This window comes from Gordionus sp. m RMFG-2023, chromosome 1 (genome assembly GCF_954871325.1).
Source record: "Gordionus sp. m RMFG-2023 chromosome 1, tfGorSpeb1-WG-v2, whole genome shotgun sequence".
In the NCBI taxonomy this organism is placed as follows: domain Eukaryota; kingdom Metazoa; phylum Nematomorpha; class Gordioida; order Chordodea; family Parachordodidae; genus Gordionus; species Gordionus sp. m RMFG-2023.
Window position 1 is genome coordinate 92,488,278 of NC_088775.1, and position 15,900 is coordinate 92,504,177.

Genomic DNA, 15,900 nt, shown 5'->3' on the forward strand with positions numbered 1-15,900 from the left:
AGAGGCTTTGCTACACATATATTAACAACACTGATCATTTAAATTCCAGTAAAATATAATAAATATTAAATAATACATCAAATCTTATATAATTTAATTTTTATATATACAAATAGATATATAATATAAAATGTAACCGAAAATTTTTTTATCATTAATAAATTTCCTAGATTATAATAAAAAAAAATAAATTTTTAAATAGTAGCCTAGAGTTTACTGGTTCGATTTGTAGCGTTTAAAGTTTTTTTATTGAAAAAATTATTATCTTGCTGCAAACGGATTGGATCTGAAAATTTGTTTTTATTTTTATTTATCATACATAAAAAGGATTGATCATTCCTAATAATAAAAATCTAACATAATGGACGCGCTTAAAATATTACAACCAGCTACTTATTCAACAAATATCAATTCAAGATCCAAGTTTCAACGAATGCCTAATAGAGAGCCAGAATTGGTATTTACATTTTATTTATTTTTTAAATTATAATTAAATATAACAATATATGGTTTAGATGGATACTGATGAATATAATAGCAAAAGAAAGGAGGGTATCAAAGAATATTACATATCAAAAATTGAAGAACTTCAGGTAGAAATTATTATGTATTTTTTAAAAAATATTTACAATTTGAAAAAAAAAAGTTGATTGTAGCAGAAAAAACACAAAATTTGAGAAGGTTGCAAGCACAAAGAAATGAATTAAATTCGAAAGGTATTATATATATTTTTATTATACTCTTTCTTATATAAATTTTAGTGCGTTCTCTAAAAGAGGAATTACAACTTTTGCAAGAACAAGGATCATATGTCGGAGAAGTAGTTAAAGCCATGGATAAGAAAAAAGTGTTAGTAAAGGTGAGTTGAAATTCAATTTATATAAAAAAATCACTTTTTTAGTTAATAATTATTTTTTAAAATAAATTTATCGCACCTTGACTTATATTCAATCAAATAAAAACCTTTGTTTACATATGATAAATTTAATGTTCATATTTTAGAAATAATATCTCATTCTATAGCAAAGTTAATTTAACATTATGAATGTATAATTATACAGGCATTTCATTAATTACAAAAATTTATGCTCTTCCTACAATACGTGTATTTTATAACTATCAAATTAAAAGAAACAGCTGACTTACCAATTACAAAAAAAAAAAATTTTAATAATTGTAAATTTAAATAAAAGAAGAAATATAACTAATTTGATTTGATTTATTTATTTAAAGTTCTTATGTAATTAATTTATTTTTTATTATCCATCATTTATTTAAATTATATTTACACAACAAAATTTTTACTTAATTTATCATGTTACATTCAACAAACATTTGTTTATACACTTACAATTTTTTGTATCTTTTTTATTTTAGGTTCACCCTGAGGGAAAGTTTGTCGTGGATATAGATAAAACTATCGATATAACCAAAGTGACCCCAAACTCCCGAGTTGCTTTGAGAAATGACAGTTATACCCTCCACAAAATTTTACCTAGCAAAGTTAGTGTTAAAAAAAACATTTTTAAAAGAATATTTTTCCCTTTTTTTTCTTCTTCGATATTTAATTTATTCATTTAGCCGACTACTAATAGCTTAATATTATTAATGGGGTTTTACTAGTGTTGTTTAAACAGGTCGACTTGAGCCGATTGCTAAAAACAGCTGACTCAATATTTTAGCCCGAAATATATTGCCAAAACCCTTGAGATTTTGCCAATAGATGTGCAACTCGTGTGTGCCACTTATGACCAAAATTTATAGGCTTGTGTAAAATTTTTATAGACCAAATAATGAGTTAGCCGTTTTTTAAAACACACCGGTGCAAAATTCCTACTCTTGAGCCTATCTAAAAAAAAAATTCTAACTATATTTTCACCAGAAAAGTTCCCTAAAGCTTAAGATTTTACTAATAGATGCCCAATTTCAAACCTTTGATGCATATATGAGCAAAATTTTCAGGCTTGCATAATATATTTTGGAAAAAATACTAAGTTAGCTCTTTTTGAAAATCAGTTTTAAATGGAGCCATTTTGCAGGAATTTTTTTTTGTAAACATTTAGCCCAGATCCATATAGTTATAATACTGCCAAAATGATAATGATTACGATGGCAAAATATTCGCATAAATTTATAACGAATGATGTAAAAATAATTCTCTGAATATGTTTCCCCAACACGAATATATTATATTGCCACAAAATCAACAGTGAATATGTTACAACAACAAAAATTTATCAAATTTTTGCCAGAGATGCGTTAAAAATCGTTTCTCAATTTTAACTGTTACCAGTGGCTAATGCCCAAAAATAATTATTTCCTTCTCCATTTAATGGCAGTTTTCCGGGTTTGCTTGGGTAAGCCAGTTTCCCCTCTAATCCTCCTCCCTTATTTTCTTGTGGTTCTGGAGCATCCAAAGTAATATTAACCCCCTGAAAATTAAAAAGAAAATGGCTTTCATTAATGCGTAATTTTTGTTGCCAAAATTAATTTTATTCGTTGAAAGAATGAACAATAAAGAAATAATCGCAACTACAAGATTCCGTGGAATGAAGGGGCAAAAAAATCTATTATTAGACTTTCGAAACTTTTTAAAAAACAATGATTCCCAAACAAGCAGGATGTTTAGCAATGCAACATGGTTTCTGCAGAAAAAAAAATTGCTTCGGGTTCTATGTCTTGATTTCTGGGTCTATTTGATAATTTTATGTCTTGTCACGTTAGTGTCAATCGAAAATCCTAGTCCCATTTTCTATTGAATTCCCCTGGACCTTAGGTTTAAGTTTGTAAAAATACAAATCACAATTGTGAGATAATATATTCTCCTCGTTCAATTCAAATCATTATCGTATTCGTAATAATACAAATCGAATTCGTTTTTGGATATAATTTATAGTGTGATTTTTTTTTATAAAAAATCAAACCAAATTTAATTAAATTAAAAACATCACTTTTATAAATAGAATTTTTAAAAATCGCTCCGCTCTAAAAATCACTGAAATTGTGGAAAGCTTTGAAAATAATAAAAGTGTTTTTTGTTATTTTAAATTGGAAACTTAAAATTTTTGTATCTTTTAACATTATTAAGGCACCCTTTACACTTGGGAAAGGAAGCCCTAGGAAAATTTAAGTTTATAATATTATCTAAAACTCCGATAAAATAATAATTGACAAATTTAAATATTTACTTAATATCAAACTCAAAAGTTGCTTGCCAATTAATAATACGTATCTCATTTATCGATATCTTTATTTTAAATGTCTATATTCAAATTACCTCGCATTTTTACACCAACATTTGGCTTAATTTTTTTTAGAGGATTTGATCATTGGAATCTACTTTTAATTTTGAAAATGTCTGTCAGGATTTTTTATGTGGCTTGACTTAGCTATGTATAACAACTGCACACTAGTTATTAAAATTTTGTTGATGTTCCTAAGGTAATGTCAGTCGGGGAAAGATAAACGAAGGAAGGGGTGACTCAAGATAAGTAAGAAAAATTATGTCAGCTGATGCTAAGTAGTAACCTTAATTTGTAGACTGGTTTGTTATTCTAACCTGTGAAATGCCTCATGATTTGATTGAATTATCATTTTGGATTGTGATAGTGAGAGAGGATATGATCATCGTGAACAGGGGAATCAAATGTAATACCCGAATACATTCCTCCTGCTCACTATACAAATTTATTTACCCACTCGCCCATGTTACGATTTACCTCCAACCTAATGTTTTAAAATTATTTTATTGGTTGATTTTTATTAGCGTAATTTATAAATTCCACGTTATATTAGAGTACCAATCGTAGATGAGTAAAATTTGCACTTTCATTCGTACCAGTTAAAATTTAGGTTAATACTTTGTAACCATGATTAACGTATTTATGATGGATAGATTGATTGCAAAGGTTAGTTAAAGATTGACAGAAGGGAAAAAAAATGAAATAAAGTAGTGTACCATACATGCAATGACTTAATAATAATAGCTAGACTTGCATTCATTAAAAGTGTACATCAAATGAAAAACAGCTTGGGACTCCATTTTGGTTTTACCCATATCATTATTAAAATTTTAAACGAGAGGCCAATTTATTCGCCATGTCTGACGCGAACCTTATTAAAGAACTGCCTGTTCATCGAGGTAATAAGGGGAAAGCAAATTATCAATCGAATAATAGTTTTTTTAAACATGAGAATAATTACTAATATGGGTTACCAAAAATGGCGAGTCCAGCTGCTTTGTATTCAACTACGCTTTCAAGTGCATTATCATGAATGCATTGTCAATCTAGGTATTATTGTATGTCATTGCATACAAGACAAAAATAGCGAACGGTGATTATGAATGTCATTTTAATTAATTAGGTGGATCCTTTGGTCAGTCTCATGATGGTCGAAAAAGTGCCGGACTCGACTTATGACATGGTGGGAGGTCTCGAAAAGCAGATCCGAGAAATCAAGGAGGTCATCGAGCTGCCAGTCAAACATCCCGAGTTATTCCAAGCCCTTGGAATAGCCCAGCCTAAGGTAATATTATCTATCTTTTTTTTCTTGGGTACACATCCATCCCATTTTTTTTGTTCCTCTTTTGATTTGATTGACGTCTTTTTGACATTTTCTAAAACCTCTCTCGAATATCCTGCACCTGTTTATTTTTTTCTACACTCCTAAAAACATCATTTCACTAGATTATACTCCAAAATATTTTTCATTCATTTATTTTTATTGGTTCTCAGGGAGTATTGCTTTACGGTCCCCCAGGAACGGGAAAAACTCTTTTAGCGAGGGCCGTAGCCCATCACACTGAATGCACTTTCATAAGGGTTTCGGGTTCGGAACTCGTTCAAAAGTTTATAGGAGAAGGTTCCAGGATGGTCAGAGAACTCTTCGTCATGGCCAGGTTTAATATATCGTTTATTCATTTAACATATACATCAAGGAGACACGTGGAGGCAGACATATTTAGTTTCATTAGAAAATTAATTTTTAAATCTATATCCGTTATCAGGAGGATATCTGTATTTGGGCTTTTAACTGAAACTTACCCCCCCCCCCCACCACCAATTTCACTACACTTTGTTTTAGCCCTTGCCCAAATAAAATATTTTCAAACATTACCCCATGGGTGGGCATAGCTGACCACTTAATATCTTGATCTGAATTTTGGGGAGTAGTTTCAAAATAAACATTAAGGTTAGCGAATTGAGTGACAAACTGACTTATTAACTTTTTTTATGTGGAGTTAAAAAAAAATAAATATAAATTTCTAAATTCAGGGAACACGCTCCATCCATCATATTCATGGACGAGATCGATTCTATAGGTAGCATCCGACTCGAAGCCGGCTCTGGAGGTTTACCTATTCCTTCTACTATATATATTATATATTTTTTTTATCTCGAGTAGTTATATGGAATTAATTGAAAATAAAAATTTTTTTCCATAAAATCAAGTTATAGGAAAAGGAAGCCCAACATGTTTCTTAGAATCTTAGAAATTTCTCCAGGAATTCTTTATTTTTTTAAAATTCTAAATTTATAACATATTTTAGCCGACAGTGAAGTCCAAAGAACCATGTTGGAATTGCTGAATCAGCTGGACGGTTTTGAGGCGCAAGTCAATGTTAAGGTTTAAAAATTTGAAATGATCAATTTAAATCGTATTATTTGTTAATATTATAATATTCGGGTAAAAGGGAGGATGCAGTGATAATTATCATTTTTTTCATTCTTTTCGTAAAAGCCCTGTCCATCCCCTTTTGGTTATCCATAAAAATATTCAAAGGGTGTGGAATGGGTAAAGTTGCCAAATCCTTTACTCTCAAAATTTAGATTTAATTGTTATGCCATATAAAATCGTAACTCATCATGAGATATATAGATAAATTATATGGTATAATTTTTTCTAAGAATTTCTAAATCATCGTCGGAAATGGTGTGGTTTATCCAGAAAAATATTACGCAAGCCTGAAGATTTTTGTTCGCAGATTTTGTTTGCGAAATCGTGGTTTTTAGCAATATTTTTCTGGCTAAAATATCGGGTTAGCCGTATTTGAAAACCGGCTTAAAATCGAGCCGATTAACAACGCTAATCGGAATACGTATCGACGACTAGATTAAATTTATATAATCTTACGATATTCTTATCCGCGACAAGGTAATAATGGCGACCAATAGGATAGACATTCTCGATAGCGCTCTTTTGAGGCCCGGTCGAATAGACAGAAAAATCGAGTTCCCCCCACCCAACGAAGAAGTAATTATTGTTACCCTATTGTTTCTTAATTATATTCATTTTTTTGTGATGCACATTTAGATGAGTATATATATTAAGCAAATTAAGTAATTTCTTAAAATCCCTCAAAAAAAAATTGACACTGAGTTGCAAAGTGGATGGGGAGGAGGTTAGTTAGGATGTTTTAAAAACAAAGAAAAATAAGCCTGACTGACAGATTTGATTTTTTTATCAATCATTTGTGTCAGGACTTGGGAGAATCAAAGTTGTCAGCTTGCGGGACTCCTGAGATTGGTGCATCTACCACAAAAAAGTGTAAGATAGCTTTCATATTAATAAGAGGTTACATGTTTACTTTCTCTCTCCTTAAGCTCCTCTTCTGAAATCTAAGGTTTGGGGACATTTTGGAATCCATTACGATGTTCACGTCATGTGCACTTATAATTTTTAATTTTTTTAAAAATCATATTTGCATCTACAAAGGCCCGACTAGATATATTGAAAATCCACTCCCGAAAAATGAACCTAACACGTGGTATAGACCTCAGGAAAATAGCGGAAGCCATGCCGGGCGCCTCTGGAGCCGAAGCTAAGGTAATTATTTTAATAATATAATATTTTGATTACGCGCTCGTACTCGATTGAATCGTAACCCACCGTCCTACCTACAAATTTTCTCGCTTTATCTGGGAATAATTGGTTATTTAAACAGGTTGGTTTAGGGTAATTCCGTTCCCCAAACCTATATATTTTCGGCCCGACTTTTTTTTAACATCATTAGAAAGCATCGAATCCAGAATTTTAGACGCTTAGTATACTCATTCCTGAATTCACTGATAGAGAACATCATTAGAAAGCATCAAATCCAGAACTTTAGCCTTTTAGTACTCATAGTCATCATTAGAAAGCAACAAATCCGGAATTTTAGCCTCATACTCATAATTCCTGCGAAAAATTTACTGAGAGAGAACATTATTAAAAAGCATCGAATCATCTTAGACTCTTAGTACTCATAAGTTCCTGAGAGAAAATAAAAAACATCGAATCATCTGACTCTTAGTACTCATGGTTACTGAGAGAAAACATCATTAGAAAGCATCTAATCCAGAATTTTAGCCTCTTTAGTACTCATAGTTCCTGCGAAAAATTTACTGAGAGAGAACATTATTAAAAAGCATCGAATCATCTTAGACTCTTAGTACTCATATGTTCTTGAGAAAAATTTACTGAGAGAACATAAAAAGCATCTAATCATCTGACTCTTAGTTCTCATAGTTCCTGAGAAAAATTTACTGAGAGAAAACATCATTAGAAAGCATCGAATCCAGTTCCTGAGAAAAATTTACTGAGAGAACATAAAAAGCATCGAATCATCTGACTCTTAGTACTCATAGTTCCTGAGAAAAATTTACTGAGAGAAAACATCATTAGAAAGCATCGAATCCAGAATTTTAGCCTCTTTAGTACTCATAGTTCCTGCGAAAAATTTACTGAGAGAGAACATTATTAAAAAGCATCGAATCATCTTAGACTCTTAGTACTCATAAGTTCCTAAGAAAAATTTACTGATAGAACATCATTAGAAAGCATCATTGAGAAAAATTTAAGAGAGAACATCATAGAAAGTATCGAATCCAGAATTTTAACCTCTTTCATAGTGAGATATCAATGGTCAAAAGTGCCCAAAATGACCTTGAGATTAGTTTATATTATGTTAAAATAATAATTTTTCCTATTTTTTATTTTTTGAACCTGAAATAACTCTAGGTATTTCGCTTATCAGAATTTCTTTGAATCCAATATTTTATTATATTTTTTAACTTGGCACCGACATGGACTATTTAGTTATTATTGCGACAAAGATATAGATGAGTTTTGTTAAAATTATTTTGTATTTTTTTTTGAATTTTTTCCATATTTAAACAATAAATAATTAGATTTTACCAACATTTAACATTCATTGGAATAAAATTATTTATGCTGCGATTATAATACTTATTTTTTTCCCAAAAAATTATTTAATTTTTGCGAATATAAAATAGTAGATAAATTTAAAAATTCGTGAAAGATATTATGTTTACTTATTTTTCGACTTTTTGCCAAATTAAGTTGTTTTTTTTTTGACGACTTGATAATTTTTCGATTTGCAAAAAATTATGTGGACAGCCGGCCCAGTCGTCTTTGATGGGTTCATTTGTAAAAATCCATTTTTTTGCACTAATCCTAACCACCAATAGTTTTTTCTCACATACAGGTCACATTTCCTATTATTTTTCGTCGATTATAACAGATCCCTCAAATGGATTTACTATATTCTCCACGATAAAAGTCTGAGAATTGTAATATTATATTTTAGTATCTGAAGCTAAGTTAAACCTATTGAATAAGACACTGAGTGGACCTTATCCTTCTCTTAAATAGATATCCACAACCTTTGTGCCATCTATGGCCAAAATCTTCAGTTCAGGTTTGCGCGATATTTTTCTGGATACAATACCCCCGTTTTTTTAATAGTCGACTCAAACGGAGCGATTTTACATCGTCAGTTCCGACCGCCTCGTTTTCGGCCATCTAAATGGCAGTTCCTTGGTTGCCATGTTCGAATGTGGCATTGGTGTGAATTAGGGCTGTGCCGATCTACATATTTTTTTACAGGTATCGGCATGATCTGATATTTTTGGAAAACGCTAAATATAGGTGCCGATCCATATTTAATATCGGCACAGCCCTAGTGTGAATAACAAGAAAATAAAATCGAAACTTGATAATAAATTAAGCATTGTTAATATAAAATTCTTACTAAATAAAATATGACAAATTTAAAACAAAAAAAAACATTTTTAAGGTCAATTTTAAGTTTTTTTTTTAAAAAAAAATTGTACTTGACATGGTTACTCCAAAATAAAATTATGTGTTTTTTTTATAATATAAATTATAAAAGAAAACTAAAAAAAAATTTTTATATGTAAAAAAAATTTTTTATATGTAAAATAATTTTTAAAGTATGCATAAAAAGAATAATAAAATCTTTTTTCAATAAAAAAAAATGGTTAGTTTTTAAATATACGAAGAAATATAAAAGGTTTGAATTGAAGTTTATTTTCATAAAAGAAAGAAAGAATTAAACAATAAATACCAGTTTCAAATCTATTAAGAATAACGATTTAAGCTAAGGATAAGATAAAGGCAAAAATGGATAGATTCACTATGGATCAAACTTTTACGAAAATTAAATATATTCCAATGACACATATAATAACACCTAGACTGACGATTCATTCATTCATTTAAAATGCATTTTTTTTAAGCGTCGGTTGAAAGCAAATCAGCTGGACCCGCCATTTTGGTAATTATTCTCGTGTTTAAAAACTACTATTAAATTGATAAATTCGCTTCCCTTATCATCTGATCCGGTGATTCTTTAAATAAAGTTTGCATCAGATATAAAATTTTTAATAGTGATTAGTGTAACCAAGATGGCGTCTCCAGCTGATTTGCATTGATGTTGCACTTTTTAACCAATGAATCGTCAAGTCTAGGTATTATACATGTCATTGTTACAATCACGGCAAAAGTCACATAATTTTTTTTTTCTTTCAAGTTAAATCACGCCAATTTTAACCGAACCTAATTTTTAGCCAAAAAAAAATATGAAATCAAATATATAAGACTTTACGAGGAGTTTAAAATTTTTGCGCGCTTATGGTTACGTTAAACCTTATAACGTCGGCGGAAAATCTTTAAAAAATTGATCATCTGAACCAAGAATTATACTTCCGTACTGTTAATATTATTTTAAATATTCTTTTTTTATACTTCTCCCAATACCGATTACAGAACTTAATTAAATTGTCACGTTCATAACTTTTGTATACCCGCGAAAATACGGACCTTTGCCTTCTTTAGTCTTAGGTGATACTTTAATGAATGCTACCCTTTCTTGTGTCGTGTGCCGCTGCGGTGACCTCCTGCCGTTTCGATCTCGGTCCAAACGGATCCTTAAAAGATTTGTGGCGTTTTTTAAAAAAAAAGAAATTTAGGTCCAGATCTATTGCAGATCTCAAGAATTTTTTTTTATTGAAACCCTGTCAATCCAAAACTTTGAAATTTCGTATATTTTTTAACTCGCTTAAATAAAGGGGACACGGCTTATCTTACTTCAATATTAGCTGTTCCCTTAGAATCTTCTTTTATTGTCACATTTTCTCGCCATTTTGAAATGCTCTTTAAGACCCATTGACTACGTTACATTGATATAGCGTCTTTTATCCGAACATTCATGGGCGAACCATTTCCCTCCATATGATATCAGGCTAGATGGGTTACTCATTTTAACTGAATCATCCACCACCATCACCTTCCCCCTTTTCCCAGGTTTATAGCTCATTCTTTTCACGTGAATTGACACCTGCCTCTCCGCCCGTTTTTCTCTCTTGCGAATTTCAACTCATATTATTTAGAATGAAATGTAACGAAATGTTTTTTAAAAAAAAATTTTTTTAACGGAACAAAGGGTGTTTGTACTGAAGCTGGTATGTACGCCTTGAGGGAAAGGAGAGTGCACGTCAATCAAGAAGATTTCGAAATGGCCGTCGCTAAAGTAAATTTTTTTAAAAAAAATATTATACTATTTGGGACATTTATTTATAACGTCAAAACATTTTGCATTTTTCTAAATATCATTATTATTATTTTCTTATTTACGAACTTTTATTTCTGAATAATAGTGTTGCTAAACGGCTCGATAAAAACCGGTAAACTCAATATTTTTAAAAACCGGCTAACCCAATATTTTAGCTGGAAAAATATTGTCTAACCCTCAAGATTTCGTTAACAGATGTTCAAACTTTTGTGCCATTTATGAGCAAAATCTTGAGGCTTGCGTTATATTTTTCCTGTTAAAATTATTGAGTTAACCGGTTTTTAAAAATATTGAGTTAACCGGTTTTTAAAAATATTGAGTTAGCCGGTTTTAAAAAATCGGCTCAAACTGAGCCGTTTAGCGTCACTAGTAATTAAATATTTTACCGTTCTTTTTTATTTATTTGTAAGTTGGATTTTCCAGGTTTTTTGAAACGTTGGCTTCCTGACCCTATTCAAATTTTCCGGTCGTAAAAATTTTTAAAGGAACGCGGGTTTCGTAAACTGGGCCTATATATCGGAAATTATTCGTTATATTCTTGTTCGATTCATTCGATTACGAATATTTATTTGGTTAAGTCGGGTAATTACGAATGCTAGCCGGCTAAACGGAGTTTTTCGAGTTTTTAACCGCCTAAACCGGGTTTCTAGATGTCTAGACCGGTTTTTATTCGGCTAAACCCTCATTTTTAGCCTAAATCTATCACATCGGCCTCGGGATTTTTCTTAATAAAAAAAATGGCAGTTCAAATTTAGAAGAAATTAAATATTTAATTAAAACGCCTTAATGTTAACGGATTTTTTCCGGAAGACGCCCCCCCCCTAGGGATTGAGCCGACATTTTAGCCATTACCCAAATTTTATTAACTATCTGACGCCCTTTAAATTTTTTCGATCGCTTAAAATGTTAACCGGGGCGGGTTATAGCCCTGGCCAACATTCGAAAATTATTCATTCATATTCGATTCATTCGATTACGAATATTTATTAGTCGATACATATTTTACGTAAACTTGTTTTAAAATCACTCTCTAACCAAAAAAAAGTTAACTTGGAAGATATTAAAGGAAAATTTACATTTCCTCATTTACCAAACTTATATATGTTTTTTTGTTTTTTTAAAAAAAATTTTTTAAAAGGTCATGCAAAAAGACACCGAAAAAAACATGTCGATCAAGAAATTGTGGAAATAACCCCCCCTCCAACTCCTCCATTTTTTTTACAAATAATTCATTCATTCATTTCGAAATATCTTATTAATTTTAGTAATTATTTATTTTCATAACTCTTGTCCGAGTTCCTTACCAAAGGAAACCATTATGGAAAAAAAAAATAATACACTCTTATTAACTAACGATCACATTACCCCTTCCCATTTTACCCCTATCGATTTAAATAACCTTCCTTTTTTTTAAAAAAAACATTGAGAACTTATTAACTTAAATTTATTTATTTTCTACCTCCTCTATTTAAACCAACAAACTGACCCACCACCATTTTGTTTTTATCGATAAATTGATTTTCTATGGATTTGATTTCGATGTTTTTGTCATTTACTTATAAAAAATCTTCCTTATCGTACATATAATTATTTTCTTCGTTCATTTTTTTTTCTCGCACAAATTTGTTTTTTTTTTCTGTTTTTTTTTTTCAAAAAAACAACGACAAAAGTTTTATTATTTTTTGATATAATTTCGCGTATCAAACACATATTAAAAAAAATAGGAATGATTTTATATATATTATTATTATTAATATTTCCACAATTTATATATTTATAAAAAACACTCGTTTATAAAATTTAAACTCCCCTTATTACCATGTTTTTTTAAAAAATAACTTTATCCTAATATTCGATAAAGCGAAACCTCATGGCAAAACGATCTTTTAATGATATAATATAATAATATTTATAATACATTTATTATTATTCGAATAAAAATATATTTTGCTTTTTGTGGGGTGGGATTTCGGAATTTAAAAAATTGGTAGCGATAAGGATAATTGCGATCTGAAAATCAAATGTGATTGAGAGATGCAGATTTCTAGGATATCGGATGAAGAAAATTGATTTAGAGAGACAGGTGTGATACAATTCGGTTAGTGTTGTTAAACTATTCGTTAATTGCTAACTCAATATTTTAGTAGCCAGAAAAAATATTGTCCTAAGCTTCAAGATTTCTGTAGTATATGTCTAGAACCTCTGTTCCTTCTATGAGCAAGCTTGGGCAGAATTTTTCTGTATTGAGTTAGCCTTTCTTAAAATCGGCTCAAAACGAATTCGGTTAACTTTTAAGATAACTCCTAGCTCTATTGTTAACTGAACTTTGTTTTCTCTGTCCTATCTCATAAAAACTTCGTTTATAGTTTACTTCAAAAAAAAATTATTTTTTGCGATAAAATAATAAGCATCTCATTTTATTTTAAAAAAAAAGAAAGAAAATTCTTCTATTTTTATCACACTAACCCAAAGAAAAATGAAATGTATCTTGATTTAAATCATGAGCCATTAGAGGTTTAAGTAACGAGGTTTCGCTGTTGTATACAGATATATAATTTAGTCTATATTAATCAATGACTTATAATAATACCTAGACTGACGATACATTCATAATAATGCACTTGAAAGCGTCGTTGAATGCAAATCAGCTGGACCCACCATATAGGGAACCCAAACATATAGTAATTATTCTCATGTTTAAAAACTACTATAATCGATAACTTTGCTTCCTTATTATCTCATCGATGATCAGGCAATTCTTTAAATAAAGTTTGCGTTAGATATAGGAAATAAATTGGTCCTCTCGTTTAACATTTCCTTAATAATGATGGCTAATCAAAATGGCGTCAACAGCTGTTTTGATTTATCTACACTTTTAATGAATGCATCGTCCGTCTATGTATTATTATTATGTCATTGAGCGCAACATACATCTATTCCATAGATTCCTATACATCCGGCATATTTTTTCCTTTCAAGTCTGACCGATTTGATCCGAGGAGATAAATGTTTTCTTTTAAGACGGAAAAATTATATGCCATGGAAAATAAACAAAGGCGTGTATATGCACAAGGAAGATAAAAATTATAATTCTAGAATAAAATTTTCTAGTTCCTAACCTATAAAGTCAGAGAAACTCCTGGCTTCTAAGAGGCCCGACGTTTATCAATATTAAATTTACTAAAACTAAATGATTAATTCTAGTTTTTTTGTTAGAGAATGTGATCATTATTATAAAATTACGTTATACTTATTTCGTATAACAATATTCTTTATTTCCACATGATTTCAATTTTAAACAAAGACAATTAATGGTACAATAGTATCTTCTCGAAAATGTATCGAAAAACGTCCATATCTCTCAATCACAAATCAACAGATACAAAACGATACTCCTCAAAAACTATCTATTTTTTTTTATAATTAACCTTTTTTTATTAGCTCTAATCTACTTTTTATTTGTAACTGACTTAAAAAATATATAAAAGGACCACTACATCAAAATTTAGAAATAATAATTCAGCTCTTGGACATCTTTTGAGTTTTTCGGCCATTATGTCCTTTTCAATTAAAAATGAATAAATGTCAGGATTTATACAATATTTTGGTTAAAAATTATTTTAAGTTGTATCGTGGTTAGATTATAATATCATTTTTTTGCTAGAAATTGTCCGTAGGGATTGTGTCCAATCAACGTTTTATTCCAATAAGATCTAATTTTTTGTCTATCGCCGACGTTGTTACAAAATACGTATTTAATATTCGATCGCTGGTGATCGGTGAAATTAAATTGTTCCTCTTTGATCCAGTTATCAAAATTACCCTCCAAGTGAATCGCGCTATTCATGTCGATCATGAGAGTACCTGTCATTCTCGCTAATCTGCCTGTCACGTGAACATCGTCTACGAAGAAATAGGGTTGGGTAAAATAGGCCTTGTGCAACTTGTAAGCGGTAGGCGGGGTCAATATCATAACCCAGCCGGAGCAATAGGGTTCGTAATAATTTCCCGGGTATTCCTTTTCCGTTGCGTACCATTTGAAACCGTGTACTCTTACGATAGGCGAATTGATTCGAAGGGGGCATATTATGATGTCCCTTATAAGTTTTTCGTCTCCAAATAATTTGCTAAATTCGGCGGAAATGTTCGGATCTACTTTGATCATGGTGTAAGATTTTTGATCGCAATTCGCGACGCCTTGAGCGTTACTCTGATTTATCATTACCTTATTAGGGACAGGTGGCGTTGCCGCTTGATCCGCCAATTTTTCGCTGAGCCTTAAACAGTCTATAATGTTCCCGAAACTTTCTATGGGCATGACAGAGGTCTGATTATAAGTATACGGTAACGACAATTCTTTAGGCCTGATTTTGTCCACGTTATTCATCAAAAAGGCACCGTATCTTTTATCGAAGTATCTTAAAGTATCGATGACTTGAAAAATATCCGCGAAAATATCGTCGTCCATTTTGAGAACGAATTTGGCGTGGGAACAGTAATAGGAAATCCATTTGAATCCCATCGACATTTTGTAAGTCATATTGACGTAGTCGTCCAGGAACCACGCTTGAACAACGTCGCCGTAATTCGTGCTCTCGATAGTTATCTGTTGTTGGATTGAATCGATTTTAGGTATTCCTAACATAAACACGAGACGAATATTGTAATTGTAGTATTCCCTGACGGACCCCCACGTTTCCCTGATTGATTCTCTCAAATTTATATGGTCCGGGGCTGTGTGAATTATTATTATGATAAATATATCTTTAGGTACGGTTTTATTTTTGGGGGTAAGCGGATCCGACGAATCTTTACGCGTCACAATGTCGAAACACGTGTGTTTCGGGTTGATCAGATATTCGAAATCCTCGGGTAAATCCTTGCGAGAAACATTTTTTTCCAAGAAAAATCCGTTCAACATGGTGTAATTGGATTTCAGCTGTTTCAGGCATTCGTCGTCTTCCAACGCGAGTTCCAAATTTGTCAGCTGACTCCTCTCCCCCTGAACCGCGCCATGATTTTCT

The 15,900-nt window shown here is 31.0% G+C and overlaps 1 protein-coding gene across 1 annotated transcript; it reads left to right on the forward strand.

Annotated features, from left to right (window-relative positions):
- The first annotated feature begins 275 nt into the window (after nt 1-275).
- Nucleotides 276-12,831, forward strand: LOC135922238 (26S proteasome regulatory subunit 8). The gene is made up of 13 exons (XM_065456653.1): nt 276-457; nt 516-593; nt 647-716; nt 762-859; nt 1,378-1,503; nt 4,366-4,527; nt 4,737-4,900; nt 5,277-5,353; nt 5,552-5,628; nt 6,157-6,255; nt 6,718-6,828; nt 10,748-10,834; nt 12,015-12,831. Exons 1-13 carry the CDS (start codon nt 362-364, stop codon nt 12,066-12,068), a joined length of 1,299 nt encoding a protein of 432 aa, XP_065312725.1. The 5' UTR covers nt 276-361; the 3' UTR covers nt 12,069-12,831.
- The last annotated feature ends 3,069 nt before the right edge of the window (nt 12,832-15,900 follow it).